The 25,055-nt window shown below is 40.8% G+C and overlaps 1 protein-coding gene across 4 annotated transcripts in view; it reads left to right on the top strand.

The window, feature by feature from the left end:
- LOC122562305 (uncharacterized) overlaps nucleotides 1-25,055 on the top strand; it is a 152,232-nt gene that overhangs the window by 36,039 nt on the left and 91,138 nt on the right. For all 4 annotated transcript variants that reach the window (XM_043715131.2, XM_043715130.2, XM_043715129.2 and 1 more), the window contains 11 exons: nucleotides 3,773-4,425; nucleotides 4,814-4,945; nucleotides 5,233-5,430; nucleotides 6,099-6,239; nucleotides 12,063-12,323; nucleotides 13,927-14,101; nucleotides 15,394-15,560; nucleotides 16,447-16,575; nucleotides 20,867-21,048; nucleotides 21,161-21,360; nucleotides 24,162-24,395. In XM_043715131.2, the coding sequence (XP_043571066.2) occupies nucleotides 3,773-4,425; nucleotides 4,814-4,945; nucleotides 5,233-5,430; nucleotides 6,099-6,239; nucleotides 12,063-12,323; nucleotides 13,927-14,101; nucleotides 15,394-15,560; nucleotides 16,447-16,575; nucleotides 20,867-21,048; nucleotides 21,161-21,360; nucleotides 24,162-24,395 (2,472 nt within the window). The remainder of the gene's footprint in view (nucleotides 1-3,772; nucleotides 4,426-4,813; nucleotides 4,946-5,232; nucleotides 5,431-6,098; nucleotides 6,240-12,062; nucleotides 12,324-13,926; nucleotides 14,102-15,393; nucleotides 15,561-16,446; nucleotides 16,576-20,866; nucleotides 21,049-21,160; nucleotides 21,361-24,161; nucleotides 24,396-25,055) is intronic.

The raw sequence follows: 25,055 nt of genomic DNA, 5'->3' as shown, positions 1-25,055 counted from the left end.
AGGTTCAATTGGGGCGATTGAGAGTTATAGGGTAGCCAGGAAGGACCTGAAGAGAGAGCTAAAAGCAGCAAGGAGGGGACATGAAAGGTCCTTAGTAGATAGGATTAGGGAAAACCCTAAGGCTTTCTATAGGTATGTTAGGAATAAAAGAATGACTAGGGTAGGAATAGGTCCAGTCAAGGATAGTAGGGGGAAGTTGCGTGTGGAGGCGGAAGAGATTGGGGAGACAATGAATGAATACTTTTCTTCAGTATTCACTCAGGAACAGGGCATTGTTGTCGATGAGAATACTGAGGCACAAATAAGTAGAATGGATGGCTTTGAGGTATGTAGAGAAGAGGTGTTGGAAATCCTGGAAAAGGTGAAAATAGATAAGTCCCCTGGGCCTGATGGCATTTATCCTAGGATTCTCTGGGAAGCAAGGGAGGAGATTGCAGAGCCATTGGCCTTGATTTTTATGTCCTCTTTGTCTACAGGAGTAGTCCCAGAAGACTGGAGGATAGCAAATGTGGTTCCCTTGTTCAAAAAGGGGAGTAGGGATAGCCCTAGTAACTATAGGCCGGTGAGTCTCACTTCTGTTGTGGGCAAAGTCTTAGAGAGAATTGTAAGGGATAGGATTTACGCACATCTAGATAGGAATAATGTGATCAAGGATAGTCAGCATGGTTTTGTGAAGGGCAAGTCGTGCCTCACAAACCTTATTGAATTCTTTGAAAAGGTGACGAAGGAGGTTGATGAGGGGAAAGCGGTAGATGTGGTATATATGGATTTTAGTAAGGCGTTTGATAAGGTTCCCCATGGTAGGCTACTGCAGAAAATACGGAGATATGGCATTGAGGGTGAGTTGGAGGTTTGGATTAGGAATTGGCTGGATGGAAGAAGACAGAGGGTAGTAGTTGATGGCAAAGTTTCTTCATGGAGTGCCGTCACTAGCGGTGTTCCGCAAGGATCTGTTTTGGGACCATTGCTGTTTGTCATTTTTATAAATGACCTGGAAGAGGGGTTAGAAGGTTGGGTGAGCAAGTTTGCGGATGACACGAAAGTCGGAGGAGTTGTTGACAGTGAGGAAGCATGTGGCAGGTTACAGCAGGATATAGAGAAGCTGCAGAGCTGGGCAGAAAGGTGGCAGATGGAATTCAATGTAGCTAAGTGCGAGGTGATTCACTTTGGGAAGAATAACAAAAAGATGGGGTACTGGGCTAATGGTCGGATACTTGGTAGTGTGGATGAGCAGAGGGATCTTGGTGTCCATGTACACAGATCTCTGAAAGTTGCCACCCAGGTAAATAGTGCGGTGAGGAAGGCATATGGCGTACTGGCTTTTATTGGTAGAGGAATTGAGTTCCGGAGTCCTGAGGTCATGATGCAGTTGTATAAGACTCTGGTACGGCCGCATCTGGAATATTGTGTGCAGTTTTGGTCGCCATACTATAGGAAGGATGTGGAGGCATTGGAACGGGTGCAGAGGAGGTTTACCAGGATGTTGCCTGGTATGGAAGGAAAATCGTATGAGGAAAGACTGAGGCACTTGGGGCTGTTTTCACTAGAGAAAAGAAGGTTTAGGGGTGACTTGATTGAGGTGTACAAGATGATTAGGGGGTTAGATAGGGTCGACAGTATGAACCTTTTCCCGCGTATTGAGTCGGGTATTACAAGGGGGCATAGCTTTAAATTAAGGGGGGGTAGATATAGGACTGATGTTAGGGGTAGGTTCTTCACTCAGCGAGTCGTTAGTTCATGGAATGCCCTGCCAGTAACAGTGGTGGACTCTCCCTCTTTATGGGCATTTAAGAGGGCATTGGATAGGTATATGGAGGATAGTGGGTTAGTGTAGTTTAGGTGGGCTTGGATCGGCGCAACATCGAGGGCCCAAGGGCCTGTACTGCGCTGTATTCTTCTATGTTCTATGTTCTAACTAATTAATAGCTTTTGCAGCTAGGTTACCACCCAACAGGGAGAACTCCTACCAGGCAGTCTGTGGTGGCTTTCGAGAAGATGGGAACCGAAAGAACTGCAGATGCGGATCTGAGTTCTGATGAAGGATCACCAGACCCGAAACGTTGACTCTGATTTCTCTTCACAGATGCTGCCGGACCTGCTGAGCTTTTCCAGCAATTTCTATTTTTGGTGAAGAAGGTGGTGTTCGGGGCTTATAAAATTAAATGAAGCAGTGGGTTACTCCCACAGTGCCATGTCAACGGGATATCCCAGTTGGCCCCCTTTAACTGGCATTTGTGGTTGTGAATGGCCTTAACACACAAGATGTGAAAAGATAGCTTCAGGGCACAATGGAACCCAGATCTGGCAAAGTGACTGGCAGTGCTACTTATAGCACACACCCTCCTCCTATGAGGCCTAAAAAACAAGTCCCAGAGTTGTACAGCATACTCCACATGTGAACTAGTCAAGAAACTGCAATGAATTCTCTGATTTTTACATCAGTACCTACTGGAGTGAAGCCCCAGCACCCTGCAAAAGCAAAATGCAAGGGAAGCTGTAAACCAGGAATAAGAACAAAGTACTGGAGAAACACAGCATCTGTGGAGAAAGAGAAACTGAGAGAACCTTTTAGGTCTGATGGCACCCTTTTTCAGGACTCAAGTTCCAGTTGTTCAATTATGAAGCAGTGTCATTTCACTCTCAAAATGTTAATTCTGCATCTCTTTATAGATGCTGCAAAACCTGCTGAGTTTCCGCAGGATTTTCCTGTTTTTATTTATCCTCCCTTCATTACATGCTTGGTTACTTTTTTGTGGCTTTATTTACTTGTGTTGCTACTTTTTAAAAGTGATTTGTGTGTTTGAACTCCCAGATCATTGGTAATATTATGGTGCAGAGAATAGCATCCCTGCTTCTGAACCAAAAGCTCTGGGTTTGAGTTCCATCCCAAATCTTGATCACAAAGGAAGGTGTGTTCAGAACATGATTGAGTAGTCAACTTGGAAGTCCTTCCAATGAGAGTCCCTTGTAAGGGCGGGTCAAATTCTGGGTCGGCCATGTGGCGAAGAGAAATTGGAGCCTTTACCATCATTATCCATAGCTCCAGGCTACACGATGTTGGTAAAAAGTGCACATTTTCAAAGCAACACTGTCTCCCTGAGTGACCTGTATTAAAACCATCAGAATAAATTTGCCTCTTTATATAATTTACGTTTTTATTTTAGGTGTCAACTGTGTCACTTGCTCACATCTGAGTCACAAGATTCTGGGTTCACGTTCCACTTCAGAATTTGAACACAAAAATCCAGTATGCTACTATTTTGAAGCTCAGAAGCACCATCTTCCATGTCCTATCCCAATATTTATCCCTACATGAACATCACATTGCTGATTGAAGGAGCTCACTGTGTGCAAATTGGGCCGTCAGGGTAGAATTTTTTGACTTTTCTATGTTGTTAGACTGCAGAACTATCAAACTGTCAATGAACACAGACCAGTATAATTAATGTTGTCAAACCTCTGGATCTCCAATACATGTCATTGAAAGTGGGCAGCAGAGTGTATGATGACTTATTACATCTTTTGAGTTATCTTGCCTCATCTAAGCCAATGTTTTTGTTTCTCCCACACCAACCTTTCTTTTACACTTGCTTTCCTTCCTTTTCTCTGTCCTTTCTTCAATAATTTTTTTTGCTGAAATAATATATTAACCATAAATAATATCCAGTGCCTTATGATCAAAGTCAAGTCTATTATTACAATGATTAATTGATTGTAGAAAAGTATGTCAGGCTAATGTTCTTTGATCTCATTTGTTTAACCCTATGCATAGCTCCTGGTGCAATGTATGGACAAAATATAACACCAATGAGTGGCATGTTCTATCCTGCACCGTTGAATCGTTTTCCATTGCCACAAGTAGCAACATTTGGTTTCACAGATCGTCAAACAGTCTCGCCAGCATTGCCGACATCATCTTCAGAAGATGATCCTGAGAAAAGTGGAGGCTGTGCAAAACCAAAAAGTTGCCAGACGGAAGAAACCTCAAGAAAATGTTATGCACCTGCAACTGCTATTAATCCGTGGCAAGTACAAAATACAACAGCGCAACCAACTGAATCTTACACACTTAATCAAAAGATGACTGCTTCAGTTAGTCCAGGATCACGTTCAGCTTCCCCTGCCATGACAACAGTGTCTTCAGATGACTTCCCTACATTGGACACAAAAGTATCAAAAGAAGTACTGAAAAAGCTGAAAGAGGAGGAATTGAGGAAGATGAGATCACAGGACCGATTTACCCAAAACTACCATCGATATGTAAGAGAGGAACATCGTTCTGTGATGCAGTTAGCAGACACGTTAGCCTCAGAACCTCTAATGTGCCACAGAAATAAGAAGATTGATGTGGAAGAAGTGAATCAGCAAACTGAAGAGTTTATTCGTGCTTTATCTGCTGAAAGAGAACAGGTCACTGAAAAAAAGGTATGTGCTCTAATAAATTAGAGAAAGGACTTGGGAGAAACAAATTTTACTTGCGCTGTGGGAGGAGTAGTCTATTTTTAATTCCCACAGACACACATATATGAGAACATAAGATGTACAGGTAGAAGTAAGCCGTATGGCCTCTTGAACCTGCTCTGCTATTTGTGGAGTCAAGAGATATCAAACGTGACTTTTTGTGCTTGTATAATGTTTCCATCATGTAGAAGTACAAGTTTTAAAACAAAATAAACATAGATCTGAAACATATGCCTGAGAAAGATAAAGTACAAGTCAACAGTAAATATGGTATTCCTCTATGCCTGATCCCAGCAACTAGCTAGCTTCTTACAACTAATTGTTTTGTGTTCCTCTTTATTTTTATATACAGGTATTGGATAGAGTTTGCAGACATTTTCGGGTGCAAAACATGAGAGACATTGGCATCTGGTCACCTGTCAGACAACTCTCTGCGGTTCAAGAACTTCGTCAGACACAACGTGAAGTCACCATTTTCATCGAAGTAAGTGGGAATGGTTTGTGGACGCAAAGGAATTGGGATGTAGCTCCAGCAGGGTGTAATTTTTGCTCACCCTACCCTCTCTGCTTTCAGCCTAGAAATACTTTCTTTCTTTTCCCCTAGAAATACTGATTGTAATTAACAAACTTTATCAGTCTTGGCTTCATTTAATCATTACATTACATCCTACTTTTAAGTTGACCCTGTATTTTTGTTCTGCCCTAATGTAAGGCAAGGTTCTGTTTTGCAATGCAGATGGTTAATTCTGGCCAATTTCTTTTTTTTTAAAGGCTTTTGAAACTATGCGGAGTGTCTGTACGCTTTATGAGCTGAATCAGTGCTTGGGAGCACTGAAAAACAAGCCACATTTTGAAGATCTGAGACTTGGCCCTTTATGCAAACAGCCTCTTGTGCACAGGTTATTCAAAGTGCCTGAATCTTTGAAGGATGAGGATATATTTGAAATTGAAACCGTGGATATTTTACAGGTATAGAATGTTTAGAATGCATTTATGAATAGGATGAGACTTTTATCCTTCATATAAAGCCAAAGAAAATTTTTATTTAAGTCGAGCAATGCATTCTTGGAGCTTAGTAACTGTGTAAACATTTATGATTGATAACAGAACAAATTGGGTAAATATTTGCTTCATGGAGATGATATATTTATAGGATCTTGAAACCCATGAATTGTTGATTTGTTAACTTGAGCGGTGCACTGCTTGCCACTAAGAGAATTTTCTTATAGAATTCTCATGTTGCTGTTACCTTTCTTGTACATCACAACACCCCACTGGTGTTTCTCCTTCCTCCAAACTCATTCCTTTCTTCAATCTACAGGGAAACGTGCAGAGACCATCCAGCTCCATTCTCCCCTCTAGCTGAGGTCAACTAATCCATCACAGATGAGGGATTGTGTACTTCAAGTATTTAAATTGCTGGTTTCTGCCTATATCAATTATCCCAATTATACCTATTATTATCTCTTTGAATAAGGAGTGTAGTGGTGTGAAAATCTACTTGTAAAAATTCAGAATCTTTTGCTTGACATATTTGTTACCTTGTTTCCTTCCTAGTTATTGTTTGTTCTTGTCGTTTTCATTATCATTGTCATAATAAATATTTGCAGATATTCATGATTTACTTTTCCCTCCAGAGTATCCGCGCGTATAGAAAATCCAGCAAAGCACAAAAAATAGATTTGGCTGACTTCATAAAGTATTTAGCGGACCAATATCATTGTGACTCGCCATATGAGCTTGGAATCAGAATTACTAGCATTGGGCTTTTAATATCAGTAAGTAGCTTTTATTTCATTTTATAGATGTTCTCATTTTGGCTAGTAATAAATAATTATCTTTGCTCCCTTTTCCATCCCTGTAGAAGGTATTGATTGATATCTGGGGTGCAGTTCTAGGGTGACATTGGTCCTTTGGTAACTTTGCCCCTTTTTCTCCACTTGTAGTTTGTTACCTAGACTGCTCCATTGAAATATTTATCATATTCCTTTATCCCCTGAGACAAAGCCAAGTATTGTTTCCTAACTTTTCTTCTTGCTTAATTCACCAACATTTTTGAGGTGAACATTCTGTTATGCAGTGACACATGGTGATTTGGCAGAAGATCTAGAACACGTTAGGGTAACCTTTTAGAGGTTTATAAAATCCTAGATAATTCATCAAAGATCAGACAGCAACCTTCTAAACTCATGACCACTTCCATCCAGAAGGACAAGGGCAGCAGGTACGTGGGAACACCACCCCCTCAAGTTACCTTCCAAGCCACCCACCATCCTGACTTGGAAATATTTCGCCGTTCCTTCAGTGTCGCTGGATCAAAATTCTGGAATTCCCTCCCTAAGGGCATTGTGGGTCAACCCACAGCACATGGACTGCAGCGGTTCAAGAAGGCAGCTCACTCATATCTTCTCAAGGGGCAACTAGGGACGGGGAATAAATGATGACTAGCCAGCAACTCTAATATCACACAAAATGAATAAATAAAAATGAAGGTGTCATTTCCATAGGGTATGGGATTTCATCACTTAGTATATATTTTTAGAGAGGAGAAAGATTTAAAATAGACATCAGGGACAACTTTTTGACACAGAGAGTGGTTGGCGTGTCTGGAATGAACTTCCAGAGAAAGTGGTGGGTGCAGGTACAGTTACAACCTTTAAAAGACATTTTGTATAAATGCATGAATAATAAATGTTTGGAGGGATATGGGCCAAATGCAGGCAGATGGGACTAGTTTAATTTGGGATTATGTTCAGCATGGACTGGTTGGACCGAAGGACATATTTCTATGCTGTATGACTCCATGACTCTATGCCTCTGATGACTCTTTGTCAGAATCACAGGAAACAATACAGTTTACAAATAGCCACTTGGCCCAGCTAATCTTCTGTCCATCATAAGAAGAGAGTGGAAATGTTTGCTGATGTTCAGCATCATTTACAGCACCTCATGTACTGAAGTAGTCCATGTCCAAATGCAGCAAGATCTGGACAGCATTTAGGCTGAGGCTAATAAGTAGCAAGTAGCATTTGTGCCACACAAGTGTCAGACAATGACCATCTTCAACAAGACGGAATCTGACTATCACCTAGTAACTGGATAAACTTGTTGGAATTCTTTGAAGAGGTAACAAGCAAGATAGATAATGTGGAACCAATAGGTGTAGTAGATTTGGACTGCCAAACGAATTTGATGATAAAGCCATTTAATAAGTTAAAAGCCCATGCTGATGAAGGTAGCATGTTAACTTGGATAGAGGATTGGCTAACTAATAGAAGACTGAGACTTAGGATAAAGGGCACATTTTCAAGATGGAAATATGTAACCAGTGGTGCCATAGGGATCAATGCTTGAGGCCACAAATGTTTACAATGTGTGTTAATGACTTGCATAAGGGAAGTGAACATACAGTCATTCAACTTTCCAGATGACATAAAAATAGGTGGGAAAGCAAATAATGAGGATGGCACAGAGTTGACAGGTTAAGTGAGTGGGCAAAAATTTAGTTGATGGAATATAATGTGGGAAAACATGAGTCAAGCAATTTTGTTGGGAGCTGTATGTTATTTAAATCAGTAAAGATCGCAGATAGCTACAGCACAGAGATCCTCATATATTAATCACAAAAGGCTAGCATACCGAATTCAGTAGGTAATAGAGAAGGCAAATGGAGCGGTAGCTTTATTTCAAAGGGAATGCGGTATAGAAATAAGGATAACTTGCTAAAACTATACAAGATGCTAGTTGGTCCTCAGCTGGAATACAGTTTTCATTCCCTTATCGAAGGAAAAAGCACTGGCATTGAAGACAGTCTAGAAAACATTTGCCAGGTTGATCTTGGGTATGGAGGGACTGTCTTCTGAGGAGAGGCTGTATAGTTTGTCCCTGTACTCATTTGGAGTTTAACAGAATGAGAGATGACCTTATTGAAACACATGAATCATAGGGGTCTTTCTCCTTAAATTTACACAATGTCCCAGCATCCATCGCACTCTGGGGAGTGAATTCCAGAGATTCACGACCCTTCAAGAGAAGTGATTCCTCTTCATCTTTGTTTTAAATCAATTACCCTCTTAATAAAACTATGACCCCTCGTTCTAGATTGCCCCACATGAGGGAGCGTCTTCTCTATGACTACTTTGTTAATACCCTTTAGCATCTTATATACCTCAATTAGATCTCCTCTCTTTTAAGCACTCAAGAATATAGATCGAAACTGCTCAATCTGTCTTCATAAGACAACCCTTCATCTCTGGAATCGATCTAATGAAGTCCTGTGGGATTGCCTTCAATGTAATTACATCTCTCCTTAAATATGGGGACCAAAACTGTATGCATTCTCCTGATGCCGTCTCACTAATGCAATGTACAACTGCAGCAACAATTCTCTACTTTTTATACTCCATTTCCTTTAGCAATAAAGGCTAAAATTGTATTTGCCCTTCTTTATTTACCTGCTGCACCTGCATACTAAGTTTCTGTGATGTATGCATGAGGACAGTCAAATCCCTCTACACTTTCCCTCTGTTTAGAGGATAATTTGCCTTTTTATTCTTCTGACCAAAGTGAATAACTTCATATTTATCCATGTTAAATTCCATCTGGCAAATTTTGGCTCATTGACCTAACCTATCTATATCCATTTGTAAAATTCTTATTCATTCATTGCAACTTATTTTCCCACCTATTTCAGAGCCATCTGCAAACATGGCCTACATTACATTCTATCCCTGCATCCAAGTCATTAAAATAAATCATAAATAGCTGAAACCTGATAACCAAACCTTGTGGCACACCACCATTTACATCTTGCCAACCAGAAAAAGATCCATTTATCCTGATTCTCTGCTCTCTGTTGGTTAGCCAATTCTGTATCCAAGCTCTAACCCCATATGATCTTACCTTATGTAATAATCTTTCATTTGCCAACATATCAAATGCCTTTCTACAGAACCCCATTATCCACTTTGCTTGTTACATCTTTGAAGAACTCAATTACATTGGGGACATTTAAGCGACTCTTGGATAGACACATGGAACTTAGTACAATGAAGGGTATGTAGGTTAGTTTGATCTTAGAGTAGGATAAAAGGCTGGCACAACAGCGAGGGCTGAAGGGCCTGTACTGTGCCGTACTGTTCTATGTTGGAAAGAAGAAGGCTAAGGGGGGATTTGCTAGAGACATATAAGATGATCAGAGGATGAGATAGGGTAGACAGTGAAAGACTTTTTCCTAGGATGATGATGTCAGCGTGTACGAGGGGGCATAACTACAAATTGAGGGGTGATAGATTTAAGATAGATGTCAGAGGCAGGTTCTTTACACAGAGAGTGGTAAGGGCATGGAATGCCCTACCTGCTAATGTAGTTAACTCAGCCACATTAGGGAGATTTAAACAATCCTTAGATAAGCACATGGATGATTTTGGGATAGTGTAGGGGGACGAGCTGAGAATAGTTCACAGGTTGGCGCAACATCGAGGGCCAAAGGGCCTGTATTGTTCTGTGTTCTATGTTCTGTGTTCCATGTTCTAATTCATACGAATGATCAAACATGACCTACCCATTGCAAAACCATATTAATTGTGTTTCTGCTTCCCAAATGTCTGCTGCTGTTCATTGACTGTCCTACCTTTTTAATTTTTCTGCCCAGTTAATTAGGGTCAAAACTGTCCTCATGCCTATGTAATTAATACAAACAAATTTGTTTTGATATTTTTATTGCTCACAGCTTCTCTTCCATCTGAGTCCACTGCTCAGCGTATCTTTCTATTCTCTGTTCTCTCATGCTTTCAAAGGAAATTAAATAAGTCGTTATACTATTTGCATCAACCACTTGCTGTGGCAGTGTTCCATACTGTAACCATTCTGAGAACACTAATATCTCCATATTTCTGTATTGAATTTATTTGTAACTGCCCTGTATTTATAGCCCTTGGGTACTTTCCACCTTTTGACATGCTCTCCTCATACATTTACCCCAGCCAATCTGTCCTTAATTTGAAAGACCACTAACAGGCCTCCTCTAAATCTTCACTTTTTGCTAACAACCAAAACCCCAACTTGTTTAGCCTTTCCTGCTAATTTCCTGACTGTAACAAAGGCTTTTTGACCCACAACCATTGAGCTGTTTTTTTGTTAACCCCACCTCTCTGCCCGGTTGATGGGGGGACCTACTGTGTATTCCCAATCGTCTCTGCAGATCAGAATGTAACAGAGTTTTAAAAGCAACAGGTCTCCTTTGGCAAGCGGTGAAAGGAGACTTTGAAAAAAATTTAAAAGCCCCTGGTGCTTTACTGAACCCGTGAAGGGTGTAGGACCATTTGGCACAGCCACTTTGGCGTGAGCGATTCATCGTGGCCGGTTTGGCGCAACCCATTTCGGCGCGAGCGATTCGGCGCAGCTCTTATTTATTCCCTTTCAGGCTTACTTACAAGCATTAATGAAAGCAATAAAAAGAAAAATAATGTTTGGCCTCTTCAGTAAAAATGTTATAAAGAAAATAAAAATGAAAGAAATAAGGCAAATACAAAATTGTTGATGGCATTTTAACAGGTTTTATTTTAATAATTTGTATATTAATATGTTTTATTTTAATATATTTTAATAATTTTAATAATTTAATACTTTTAATAATAGTAGTTTAATAACTACTACTGAATAACTACAAAACAGTTCTGTGCTGAAATGGATTGCCCCAAACTGGCCGCGCCGAATCACTCGTGCCAAAGTGTCTGCACCAAATGGTCCCACTCTGACTCTTGAAACATACCACAATCGTTGAAAGAATGCTGTATTCATTCTGAGAGTGCACATGTAAAGACAGTGACACCTACAACCTAATTCCATGGTTGTAAGATTCTAACTTTTGCAACATATGCCATTTTTTGTTCTTAACTTTATCACTGTCTGCACTGCCTACATTGTCTGCTATTAAACATCCCATGGCCCCCTCTCTGCTTGCCTGTACGTATACTTGTTCAGTAGACAGTTTTCCAACTTTCTATATTTCAATTAAGTTACCACTTAAGGTCAAAATTACTCACCACATCAACCCAGAAATTACTATTGCAAACATAACTCTCTAGAAGAAACAAAAAGGGTGATGGTCATTGCACCCTTGGTTTCTTTGTTCATAGAATCCCGACATCATGGAAGCAGACAGTTCAGCTTATCACGTCCACTTTGACTCTCTGAACAGCATTCCTCCCAGACCCATCTAGCCTGCACACCCCTTGACACTATGGGCTATTAAGCATGGACAACCTGCCTAACTGTCACATCTTTGGACTGTGTGAAGAAACCAGAGCACCCTGAGGAAACTGTGCAGACACGGGGAGAATTTTCCAGCTCTACACAGACAATCATCCGAGGGTGGAATCGAACACAAGTCCCTGGCACTGTGAGGCAGCAGTGCTAACACTGAGCCGCTATACTGCTTGTTGCTGGTAGCTGATGTATGAACTGGAAGCAGAGCGAATTTAGATTCTGCATTGTCAACTGGGGGGCAATTTGTTGCTGTGAAAGATAGGAGGTGAGGGAGGAAATGTCAATGAAATTTTAAAAAATGAATTAATTTTTGTTGAAATCCTGTTGAATAGACTCTGGGGAAGGCTTCAAGCACAGAACGAGCTGCTATAGACAAGGCAAAGATTCGAGTTCAGAAGGAAATAGAGGAGGAAGTAGATAATCGTTTCAACAAAGTTAAGAGAAATCTGATGGACCCCTTTGGTGGACCACAGCTGTATTCTACCAGTGGATCTCTGGATCTCCGGAAGCAATATGCCTCTATGACAGCAGCAGATGCAATCCTTCAGGTGTTCATGAATGCAAAGGATGTCTTCAGTAATAAAATGACGAAGGTAGGCAATTTTGGTTTGACAACATTGAAATCCTGATTTGCTGTATGAAGCAATAGCATAATAATGATTGGTGTTTGTTGGCTATGCAAGAATCACACTGGGGAGGAGATGAGCAAATGTGTGTTTGTTGTGCATATTACAACAGGCTTAGGAGGGGTGAATCAGCTCCCCATTTTTCAACTTCCTCAATTGTCCACAACAAAGATTTTATTTTAGCACTAGGCTATACCTCAAATTAAAATATATTTAACTGGTTCACCAGAAATAATAAGGAGTTAATTACAAAGTTATCCTGAGTGAAAGAATGAGTTTATTATCCACTAACCCTGAGAAATGTAATAAAGACATGATGGCAAACTTGTGTGTTACGTGTACAAAGTTGAAAAGCAATGGTGACCATTTCAAAAGGAACATGAAAGAATATTCAATACTTGAGGTGTGAACATTTTAACCTGAAACCATATTTGTTTAAATTGACATTCATATCCTCAGCTGTAATGGATATTTCAGTTGTCCTTTGAGTTCTTAGTATTCCGATATTTGTCTTTAACTTATGTCATCACTTGTTTTCTTCTTAAAAGGTTGAGAAAATCTTTTCTCCAGTTCGTTTCAGTCACAAATGTACTTTTTCCTGTTCTGTCAGAAGCATCTCCCTGAAATATATCCAGTATATACATTCCAGTGTGTGAATTATTTGTTTCCAAGATAATAATCACAGGCAATGCCTTTGATCTCCAATATGTGAAACTTTTATTGCTTACATGTAAAGCAAAATAGGAGGAGAGTTTCTTCACAATGGACTAAATTCAGTTTCCTTTGATAAAATATTTTAATTTTAGGTCTGCTTTTTTTCACATTAGTTTCACAGGTATATGTGGTCAACTGATTGGTGTTTCCATTTGCAGTCAGTGATTTTTTTCCTATTTTTAAAGCCATTTTGATGCATTTAGGTGCCAGATAATAAAATCACATTATGGAATTTGAAAAATCAATAGTCCAGTTTTATCACTATCATGACAGTCATAAACTGACTCAGAATCTTCAACATACTTGACTAGGTCTCCTTGCATAACTTGACCTATTTGTACAGTGGAATTTGTAAATAATAATCATCCTTGGGACTGCCTTCAGCTGTAATTTTATCGACATTCTTATTTTTAAACTAGTAATTGCATGTACTGTTTTTTTCAAAAAAAATGATAAGAACACAAAGAACTAGGAGCAGGCGTAGGCAGTTCAGCCCCTCAAACCTGTTTTGCCATTTAATATGACCAGGGCCGATCTCCACTTTCTTGCCCACTCTCCATAACCCTTCAACCATTACTGATCAAAAATTGTCTAACCCCTCCTTAAATTTACACAATATCCCAGCATCCACTGCACTCCAGGGGAGTGAATTCCACAGATTCATGACGCTTTGAGAGGAGTAATTTCTCCTCATCTTTGTTTTAAAAACCTTTCCATGGTTTTAGGTGACCCTCTGCTCTCTACGTTTAGTTTCATGTAACATCTCAGTGCTTACAGAAAATATATTGTAGATGAAATATCTGAATGGTGTTGACCCTGACTCACCTAATAATTCTCTTTGATTCTCCTCTTCCAGCATGTTCAGGACTTCCTGATCAAGATAGGAGAAGATCGTCTGGCACGAGCACTCTTTCAGTTAGCCATTTGCTGTGGTTCCCTGGAAGTTCCTCAAGACCTGGTGGCGAAAGAAAAAACAAATAAGACAGCTATAAATAGAGGGAGGGACAATGAAACTCCTCTTCCTAGTGAAGGTAGGTTTTGTTTTGAACGCCTATTGAAGCAAACAGGGTGGTCCTGATTTTACAATTCACTATAAATCATATCAAAGAAAGTATTAACAAAAAAATATATGTTACTTCATTGTAATTGAGAAGGAATTTATTGTTAAAGCAAACAGAGCAATGAGATTCTGCTCAAATAAAAGCAAAATACTGAGGATGCTGAAAATCTGAGAGAAACACAGAGTGCTAAAGAAACGCAATGGATCGGTAGCATCTGGATGGAGGTTTGCTCGCTGAGTTGGAAGGTTCAATTCCAGACATTTCGCCACCCTACTAAGTAACATCTTCAGTGGGCCTCCAGGTGAAGCACTGTTGATGATTCCTGCTTTCTATTTATGTGTTTGGAGTTCTTTGGGTTGGCGATGTTATTTCCTGTGGTGATGTCATTTCCTGTTCTTTTTCTCAGGGAGTGGTAGATGGGGTCTAACTCGTTGTGTGTGTTGATAGAGTTCCGGTTGGAATGCCGTGCTTCTAGGAATTCTCGTGCGTGTCTCTGTTTGGCTCGTCCTACGATGGATGTGTTGTCCCAGTGAAAGTGGTGTCCTTCCTTATCTGTATGTGAGAATACTAGTGAGAGAGGATCATGTCGTTTTGTGGCTAGTTGATGTTCATGTATCCTGGAGGCTAATTGATGACAGCATCTGTGGAGAAAGAATCATACCGGATTTCAAACATTAACTCTGTTTCCCTCACTACAGTTGCTGCCAGAACTGCTGCGTTTCTTCAGTTTTCTGTGTTTGAATTCCACTTGGTGGATTGTTACCATCGTGAATTGCCTGCTTTTGTCAACAATATCTTGCAATTATATAGTAACTTTGACAGAGTAATAATTCCAAAGTTTTTCATCATGTTTAAAGCTTTTATGTATATTTCTTCCCACTTATGCTTCTCTTCATCACAATAGGGATGATCTTGCTCATCCTGCTACTCTGAAATTAGTCATTTGTCCAAATTTATATATGCAGGGCTGAATCTTCTGAGGTTCCTCTCTCCCCAGTTTTATACAATGCTTTAATGATGCAGTAACTGGAAAATGGTGAAACCCCAGGGTTCAATCATTTGTGGCACAGTGCACAATTTCTTCGAGTTATTGTACTTTTCTATTTGCCTGATAGCCCATTATTATTTTCTTACATAGAATCCCTATAGTGTGGAAACAGGCCATTTGGCCCAACAAGTTCACACTGAGCCTCCGAAGACTCATTTTTGATGAGCATTTTGTTGCTGAGTTTATTACTCTGTACATCTGTCTTTGCCTTTAGAATCTGTAAGAGAATATTTGGAAAAGAGCCTCTCCACTGTGACTGGGTACTTGAATCTTGTCTATTTATGCAAACTGGAGAAAAAATTAGTCGATCACTTCAAATTGAAAGGCTTTGTTGACATGGGACATGGTACTTTCCTTGAATATCTGCTGAAACACTCTCAGGTAAATGTGTGCTTTATTTAAGATAAGTTTTGCACTTGTTTTAGTGAAAGTTGGGAAAAGCTTAAAGTACATTTAATCATTGGGCCACAATTGACCTTGCTTCACCTAGATGAAAGGACATTGTACTATATCATTTTTCTGTCTAGCTTCCATTAAGTATTTATTGACTATTTGTTTTTCAAAAATGTTAAAAACTAAATAGTAATGTTAATTTTTCATTTGTGCATGTAGATGTCTAAAACAAAACTCTCAGAAAAGGAAGCTCTGTTGTAGTTTTTTATTAACAGTACCTTTCCATTAAATCTATAAAGATTAATTAGAGGTTGGTGAACTCTACTCACTAAATGGTAAGAGTGTGGTGTAGAATAAAGCCAACAGTGTGAGTTCAGTCCCTGTACTGGCTGTGGTAGACCACGGAGGCTGGCTTCCTCACCCCTACAACTGGGGAATAGTTACCTTCAAACTGTAATTGACTCCTGTGAATGGAGAGAGATGCCTGTGACTGTAGTTCCATACTACACAAGAATTAGTTGCTGTGCTTAGCAAGAACATGACCTCACTTTTCAGGTTACTGGGAGTCATGCTTTCATGATGTACAAATGAACCCTGCTGACCACTGTTTCATGGCCTCTCATTAGTGTTCCCCTTGATAATTTGTCCTCAACATCCTGCTAGATGTGCTTTCCTATGCAAATTAGGATCAATAATGGAGTTTATTTGTCGATCTACAAGTTTTACAATATTAATTTGAATTTTGTGTACAAACTATTATGTGAAACAATTGAACCAGCGTTTAATTGTCAAACGGTGGGTTTGCTCTTGAACGGCATGCTGAAAAGTGAAAGATTCCTAATGCACAGTAGTGAAGTTTTGTTTTGTAACGCAGCTGCTGGAAGAAACTGCTGGAGGAAGTTTGTTTCTATATGCACAAGATACTGGAATATGTGGATTCCGACCAAGTCATCAAGATGTATATGAGTTCATCAGGCAATGTGGGACCCTGGGGGATTCCATGGTAAGTAAGCCTGCTAAAAGGTGGCACTGGCATGGGGGAACAGAGATACAATATGTTTGACATGTTACAGAATAATGTAAACAGTATGGAAGGCACAGTATGATGGGCACAATTCATAGTAATGATGTTCCCAGTGTATTGCATTTCTCAAGAATTTTATTCAGATGATTTCATTCTAATTTATATAATTGCAGACGGGGTATCACTTGACAGAGACTTTTCTTCCAATTCCCATTACACCATTGACCCCCCCATACCCCCGCAATGACTGTTCCTTGATGCTGTCCAGTGTGCCATCTACAGGCTGCTGTTCAGGAGCAAGATCTCAAAACTGTCTCAGTTCCAGCAGAAAATCATAGGGTCCCTACAGTGCAGAATGAAGTGCATCCCTACATGTATGCTGACAACAACCAGCTGTGATTCACCACCACTTACCTCAACCACCTTAATGTTTCTGAGCTGTCAGGTTGCTTGGTCCACATTAGGTACTGGACAAGTGGAAATTTCTTCCAGCTAAACATCAGGAAGACAATACTCCACTGAAGGCCTCCAATACCATCCGTCTCCATGGCAACCACCAGGAGATGAGTTGGATTCTCCTCTAGGTCATCCTGAAATGAGGAGCTGCCCACATATATTTGTGCCATCCCATTGGCTATCTTTTTCCACCTCCTGTGCAGTGCCTAACTCTCTCTGTGCCTCAGTTCAACATTTTGCCCATGCCTTTTTATTACCTTTTGCCTTAGCTACTCAGTTAACTCTGAGCCACCCACTCACATTCAACTTTCCCTAAACTTGTGGTCATCCAAACCCTGCTACCCATGCCTTCAAACCACTGTGATCACCCCCACTCATTTAAGGGATGTGGGTGTCGCTGCTAGGCCAGTGTTTATGGCCCGTCCCTAATTGTGTTTGAAAAGGTGATGAGGTGCTGTACTCCACAATGATTGCAGCCTGTGTAGTGTAGGGACACCCAGAGTGCTGTTGGAAGGGGAGTTCCAGGGCTGAGTATATCTGCATTTGGAGAGGCACAGAGTATTTGTGGATTGTCAGTGTCAATTTATTTAGAGAAGATCTTGTTTGACAAACTTGATTGATTCTTTTTGGAGGTGGTGACCAGGAGTGTTGATGAGAGTCTGCCTGGACTTTAACAAGGTTTTTAATAAGGACTCTCATGACAGACTGGTCAAAAACAGAGTCCATGCAATCCAAGGCAGAGGGAAATATTGGATTTAAAATTGGCTGAGCGGCAGGAAACTGAGGGTGATGGTAGAAGGATGTTTTTGTGACCAGGAAGCCTATTTTCGGTGGAACTCCACAGGGCTTCGTGCTGCAGCCCTTGCTGCTTGTGATGTACATTACTAATTTGGACATAGTTGTAGAGAGCATGATCAAGATGTTCATAGATGACACAGAAGTCAACAGGGGAGTAAATCATGAGCAGGATGGCCATAAACTGCAAGAGGACATTGACAGACTGGTCAGCTGAGCAGAACAGTGGCAAATAGAATTCAACCCCGAAAGTGTGAGGCTTGGAAAGGGCTAACAAGAGAAGGTACTGGGTACTATGAATGTTAGGACCTTGGGATGTACTGAAGGTCAGAGGGACCTTGGTGTTCATGTCCTTAGGTCCCTGAAGGTAGAAGAACACCCAGATAAGATGGTTAAGAAGGCATAAAGGATACAGGGAGAAAGTGAGGACTAGAGATGCTAGAGATTAGAGTTGAAGAGTGTGATGCTGGAAAAGCACAGCCAGTCAGGCAGCATCCGAGGATCAGGAGAGTTGACATTTCAAGTAGAAGCTGAAAATGTGCTGCTGAAAAAGCGCAGCAGGTCAGGCAGCATCCATGGAGCAGGAGAATCGCCATTTCGGGCTCATGCCCTTCTTCAGGGCTCATGCCCGAAATGTCGATTCTTCTACTCCTTGGATGCTGCCTGACCTGCTGCGCTTTTCCAGCAACACATTTTCAGCTCTGATCTCCAGCATCTGCAGTCCTCACTTTCTTCATTTCAAGCAGAAGCTCTGATGAAGAGCTTTCCAGCACCACATTGTGTGAGCAGGGAGGTTATGCTAGGACTGGATGGTCGTAGTTGGAGTAATGCATTGCATTATTGGAAGGATGCGACTGTACTAGAGAGGGTGCAGAGGAGATTTATCAGGATGTTGCCTGACTGGAGGGTCTGAACTATGCAGAAAGATTGTAGAGGCTGGAATGGTTTTTTGTGAAACAGTGAAGGTTGAGTGAGGAACCGATAGTGGTATACAAGATTATGACGGTCACAGATAAAAGAGAGATCAACAACCAGGTGCACAGATTTAACGTCAGAGGAGGGTTAACAAAAAAAAATCAATCTGAGGGTAGGGGAGCTCTGGAACTCACTGCCTGATGGGATGTTTGAGTCAGAACTTTATGTAATGTGTCAGCAGGATTTAGATATTCACTGGCACTGTCTTAGCATCCACAGCTATGGGCCATGAGCTGGAAAGTATAGTCAGATCTCTGTTGATACATTGGGCAGAATTGTCTCTTTCTGTGCTGTAGAAGTCTGAGTCTGTTGGGATTTTTACCCAGTAACAGTGAAACAGTGATGATATGTACGGCACGGTGGCTCAGTGGTTAGCACTGCTGCCTCACAGCGCCAGAGACCCGGGTTCAATTCCCGCCTCAGGCAACTGTCTGCGTGGGTTTCCTCCGGGTGCTCCGGTTTCCTCCCACAGTCCAAAAGATGTGCAGGTCAGGTGAATTGGCCATGCTAAATTGCCCATAGTGTTAGGTAAAGGGTAAATGTAGGGGTATGGGTGGGTTGCGCTTCGGCGGGTCGGTGTGGACTTGTTGGGCCGAAGGGCCTGTTTCCACACTGTAAGTAATCTAACCTAATATCTCCAAGTCAGGATGGCATGTGACTTAGAAGGGAAGTTGCAGGGGCTGCATCCCTGTGTACTATGATTTAATAGTTCTCAACATTGTTTTCAAATTCATCCATGGTCTTACTCCTCCCATCTCTTTGCTTTTCTCCAGCCCAGCAATCCTTGGATAGCTATAGTTTTCTGTATCTGATCACTTGTGATTTCCTGTTTTTTATTGCTCCACTGCTGATGACCAAGCCTTGAAGTTACCATGGTCCTGAGCACCTGGTGTTCCCCTTCTGGACTACTGCTTGCCTTCCTTCTGTAAGAGACAAAAAAGAACTGCAGATGCTGGAATCCAGGGTAGACAGGCAGGAGGCTGGAAGAACACAGCAAGACAGGCAGCATCAGGAGGTGGAGAAGTCAACGTTTCGGGTGTAACCCTTCTTCTGGACTGGGGATGGGTGTAGGGGGAGCTGCCGGTAAAGGGGTGGGGGGGTGCAGAGTGGTGAGGTGGAGATAAGTGAAGAGACTGGTAGAGGGTATGACCTGGTTAGTCAATGGGAGGAATGAATCCTGTTAGTGGCTTCCAGGAAGGATCAGTGGGAGGGGGAGGAGCTGGGAAGGGAGTCAAGTGATGGGAAGGGAGGTTATTTAAAATTGGAGAACTCAATGTTGAATCCTCCAGGCTTTGGGTTGCCCAGGCAGAAGATGAGGTGTTATAAGACGCTTCTTAAAATCTGTTGGAACAAGCTTTTGTCATCACTTTATGATGCTCAGTGACAACTTAGTTTCAAATGCTTCTGTAAAACACCTTGGGCCATTGTACTATGTTAAAAATGCATTTTAAATGGCATAAACATATGTAAAAGTTTTTGGTGCTTCTGCTGCTCTTGGAAAGTCGGCCAAATGTCAGAGGCTTCTAATGGCTGGTCATTCCCAAGTGTACACTTTGGTGAAGTCGCCCACTCCCACCAATCACAAAGTGATGCATTAACGTGAGAAGTTTTAGACAGAGAACTTTTTATAAGACAACTTTGATCTTGGCAAACAGAAGTTTAGTGGCAGGCCCTGATTTTTAATGTTACGGTTCTTGTTCGATTTATAATCAGTAATTTGTTTCATAAATTAGATTATCTTTCGTCCTTTTTATGTTTGCTTTCTGTTATTCATTTTCTGGTTTCCATTCCTATCCATCTCAATCTTGATAAAATTGTGCAAAATATTGAAGTTTTCTGAATAGCCTGGATAGTGGTGACCATTAGCAGTTAACTTCTTAATGCTATTTGGGCATATCCTGAGGTTACAAGTCTAGTTGTCTATCTGGGTTAACACCACTTGTGTGACTCTTGACGAATACAGTTTTATACTGCTCACGTGAAACACCTTGAGCCAGTTTATTATGTCCGGGATCTAATGGGCATATCCATTCTCTGACTTCAGTTTCCAGCAATCGAGGCTGCACTGTGTAAGCAGTTTCGTGTGAGAGCTATCAAGGAACTTGGATACAGGACAGTGTCCAGTCTAGTGAAGATGGTGCAACACCAAACCAAGTCACACACTGAACATAACAACCTACAAAGCTTGGTGCTGTATGAAACTGCACTATTTTTTGAAGAATCCAGGTGAGGTCCTGGGAAATGAAGTTTATTGTGCCCAAAGAATTGCTGTGACCTCTTCTTTAAGAAATATTATTTGGCTTTGATTAATAAAAAAATAATAATTTTGTCTTTAAAGTCATAGCAATAGCAGTTCTGTCGGGCTCCTTGGGGATCTGAGTGAGGAACAGGCTTTGTCATGTCTGTTGAATGCTCCTTTGTTGGAAGATCTTGCAGAATGGTCACAATGGGAAACAATATTTGAAGCACAGCACGGCTCACTCAAGGACTTCATCGAAAGGCATTGTGGCAAGAAAGCAGCTCACCTTAGTTTGGAAAGTAGGTACTTCTTTAATTGTATTTAAAAACTATTCAGTTTTTCTCTGTTTCTGATTATGATATAATTATGAGCATTGAGCCAGAACACCATTTCTGTTTGACTAAATGTTAATGTTCTCTTTGAGGAATTATTGTACTCTTAGATGTTTGGTGCATACCTGATAGTCAAAACGATTGGTGCCCACAACTCAACTCTTTTCAGTTGGAAGGGGAATTATAGTAAGGTTGAATGCTGGGAGGTAATGTATCAATTTATATCACAATGCTGCAGTTTTCTAATCTGCACTAAACTCCTTGCAAGGTCATATTATTTATCTTGCTATTCCTGATTGGAAAAACATTTAAAAAGCTGGAAGGTCAGGCAGCATCTGGGGAGAAGGGAATTGAGTTTGCAATTTTCATCTTGGAGGCAGGATGCTAGTTGCAAAATCTCCTGATGCACTATTTTGCTGTGGGGCAGGAGCACAGTCGAGTTTAAGCTTGCTGCCTCCAGAGGCAGTTTGGAAGTGGATATTGCCAAAGCAGGCTGCTTAGAAGGCCCACCTTGGTTCTCCGAGACTTCAGCGCGTGTTGCTCAGTCCTCAGGCTCCTTCACATTCTCATGTAATTTCACGGCACCATGACCCTCATGTTGCCCATGAATCAAAACCTGCAATCCATTCTAAAAGATGAAAGACTTAACAGCAATCTAAGTTTGTTCAAGATATCGCATCAGTTGTATGACACTATGATCTTTTTCTATAAATTCTTTGTCCTATGATCCTACTCCACTAGCTACCTGAGAAAGGAGCAGTGCTCAGAAAGCTAGTGCTTCCAAATAAACCTGTTGGACTATAACCCGGTGTCGTGTGATTTTTAACTTTGTCCACCCCAGTCCAACACTGGCATCTCCACATCATGTATAAGATTGGGTTGCTACAAACTGGCTTTCTCACTGATGTGAATTTTGTTTTTGGCGAAGGAAATGCAGATTTCTGCTGATTGTTAGTGAGCTGTATTAACATCTTTAAGAAGCTTCAGTCATCTTGGTTTGATTAATTGCGTTCAATGAACTTTCTTGCAGTCTCTGTTTTTATGATTCCATTGATATAATTTCCTTTCTGTTTGATTAATCTTTGGCAAAGCTCTTCTTTAAAATGGAAATAGTAATGCCAGTTTGTCCTTTTATGCACTTCTTGTCAACATCATGCAGCAAATAATCAAATTTGAATTCAGTATCCTGTTGAAAGAATCTAAAGCACTGAGAATCTGTCTGCCTATCCTCTGTTTGGCACAGACACTGAAGCTACTGTGGCACTAACCTGAAGGTCTGATTAGGGATAGTCAGCATGGCTTTGTGTGTGGGAAATCATATCTCACAAACCTGATTGAGTGTTTTGAGGAAATAACCAAAAATATTGATGAGGGCAGAGCTGTAAACGTTGTCTACATGGACTTCAGTAAATCCTTTGATAAAGTTTCACATGGTAGGCTAATTAGTAAAGTTGGATCACGTGGGATTCAGGGTGAGCTTGCCAATTGGATACAAAGTGGGCTTGACATAGGAGATGGAGGGTGGTGGTGGAGGGTTGTTTCTCATACTGGAGGCCTGTGACCAACTGTATTCCAAAGGGATCAGTACTGGATCCATTTTTGTTTGTTATTTATGTAAATGATTTGGATGAGAATATAGAAAGCAGGGTTAGTATATTTGTGGTTTTCACCAACATTGGTGATATAGTGGGCAGTGAAGAAGTTCACCTAAGATTAGAAACAGATCTTGATGAATTGATCACTGCACTGGGGAACGGCAGATGAAGTTTAATTTGGATAAATGTGGGGTATGGCATTATAGTAAAACAAATAAGGGCAGGATTTATACAGTTAACGATAGGGCCCTGGAGTGTGTTGTAGAATAGAGAGACCTAGGAGTTCAGGTATATAAGTCTTTGAAATTTATGTCACAGTTAAGAAGGTGTTTAGCACATTTGCCTTCATGCTTAGACCTTTTAGTACAGCAATTTGAATGTCATGTTGAGGTTGTACAGAATGTTGGTGAGGCCTCTTCTGGAATATTGTGTGCCTTTCTGGTTGCCCTGTTATAGGAAGGATATTATTAGATTGGAGAAGGTTCAGAAAAGACTTACCAGGAATGTTGCCGGGAATGGAGGGTTTGAGTTATAAAACTTGCCTGAATAGGCTGGGATTTCTTTCACTGGAGCACAGGAGGTTGAGGAGTGACCTTGTAGATTTTTATAAAATCATGAGGGGCATTGATAAGGTGAATACTAAAGGTCTTTTTCCTAGGGTGGGAGAGTTCAAAACTAGGGGGCATAGTTTTAAAGTGAGTGGAGAAGGTTTTTAAAAAAGACACGAGGGACCACTTTTTTATGCAGAGGGTGATTCGTGTGTGGAACAAACTGCCAGAGGAAATGGTGGATGCAGGTACAGTTATAACATTTAGAAGACATTTGGATAAGTACATGAATAAGAAAAGTTTGAAGGTATATAGGCCAAATGCAGGCAGGTGAGACTAGTTTAGTTTGGGAACATGGTTGGCATGGACTAATTGGACTGAAGGGTGTGTTTCCAAGCTCGATAACTCTATGAATCAATGAGGCAATTTACCTTTGCCCTAGTCAAAGTCCTTCTCCACCAACAGCACTTAAAGCAAATTAAGTGTTTATTCATTGCATTACAGTCAGATCATACCATGCATGAAATGTTTATTGTATCTCTTTGCATGGTGACTGCATTTGGAAGTAAATTACGCATGAAGCTAATTAGGAAATAAGACATTGAGAATGCACTTTCTTTTGCAGGTTCAGCTGTGCTCAATGACCTGGTTGCCATAGAAATAAAACCAGGTGTACTACTGCGACTCACCACAGAAACAAACCCTGAGCTCTTTGCTCAAGCCGTCACCCTACATGACCCTGTGGGGACAGCAGGGCATTTGGTTTCCATTGTGGCCGCGGATGGATTAAGGAATGCTCCCTTGGCATTACTAGCTAATCATGTGGAAACTGCTCTGGCAGCGTGTGGAGGATTAGAAGGTGAGGTTGCTTTGGTTCAGCAGCACATTGAAATTTAAAATTATACTGCCGATAAACTGTTCAATGTACACTGAGTACTTCCAATGGCTTGAACTCCATTTTTGTCTTGCTTAGGGATTAAGCTAGTTTAGTTTAGGGATTAAGTAAATGACCCACAAAAATGTATTGTCTCATTTCTCATATTAAGATGATTGCTTTAGGAGCAAGTAAGTCTGAACATGATTTTCTTTCAAACGCTGATGTACCGCGTTATGCCCCAAGTTCAGATGTTCTTGGGTTATAGTTGCCATATGATATTTTCCTCTCACCAGCATTTCTTTACGTCCCTACTAAAGTATATACAGGCTATTCATTGTCTTCCATGGGTTTAAAAACAAATCAGAGTAACAACAAAGCAAAAAAAATTAAGCTTAAAAGCTAGCATGTGCCGAAGACATTTCCATTTAGGCTAGAAATGGAGTGCATGATTCAAAACCTTATCATGTCTCACTGTGGTAGTGTGCTGAAATTAAAGCTCCGCTCGACTCGGAGTTGTCACAAAAGTTAAAGGTTTTAAAATAAGTCACAAAACTCCCCAATTTATTTGATTGTCAGATCTAGGCTGACAAAGCATGGATAGGATTTAGAGTCATAGAGATGTACAGCACGGAAACAAACCCT

Source organism: Chiloscyllium plagiosum, unplaced genomic scaffold (assembly GCF_037043375.1).
Source record: "Chiloscyllium plagiosum isolate Xiang-an unplaced genomic scaffold, Cpla_swu_hap1 HiC_scaffold_25, whole genome shotgun sequence".
In the NCBI taxonomy this organism is placed as follows: domain Eukaryota; kingdom Metazoa; phylum Chordata; class Chondrichthyes; order Orectolobiformes; family Hemiscylliidae; genus Chiloscyllium; species Chiloscyllium plagiosum.
This window is presented reverse-complemented; position numbering and strand designations above follow the sequence as displayed.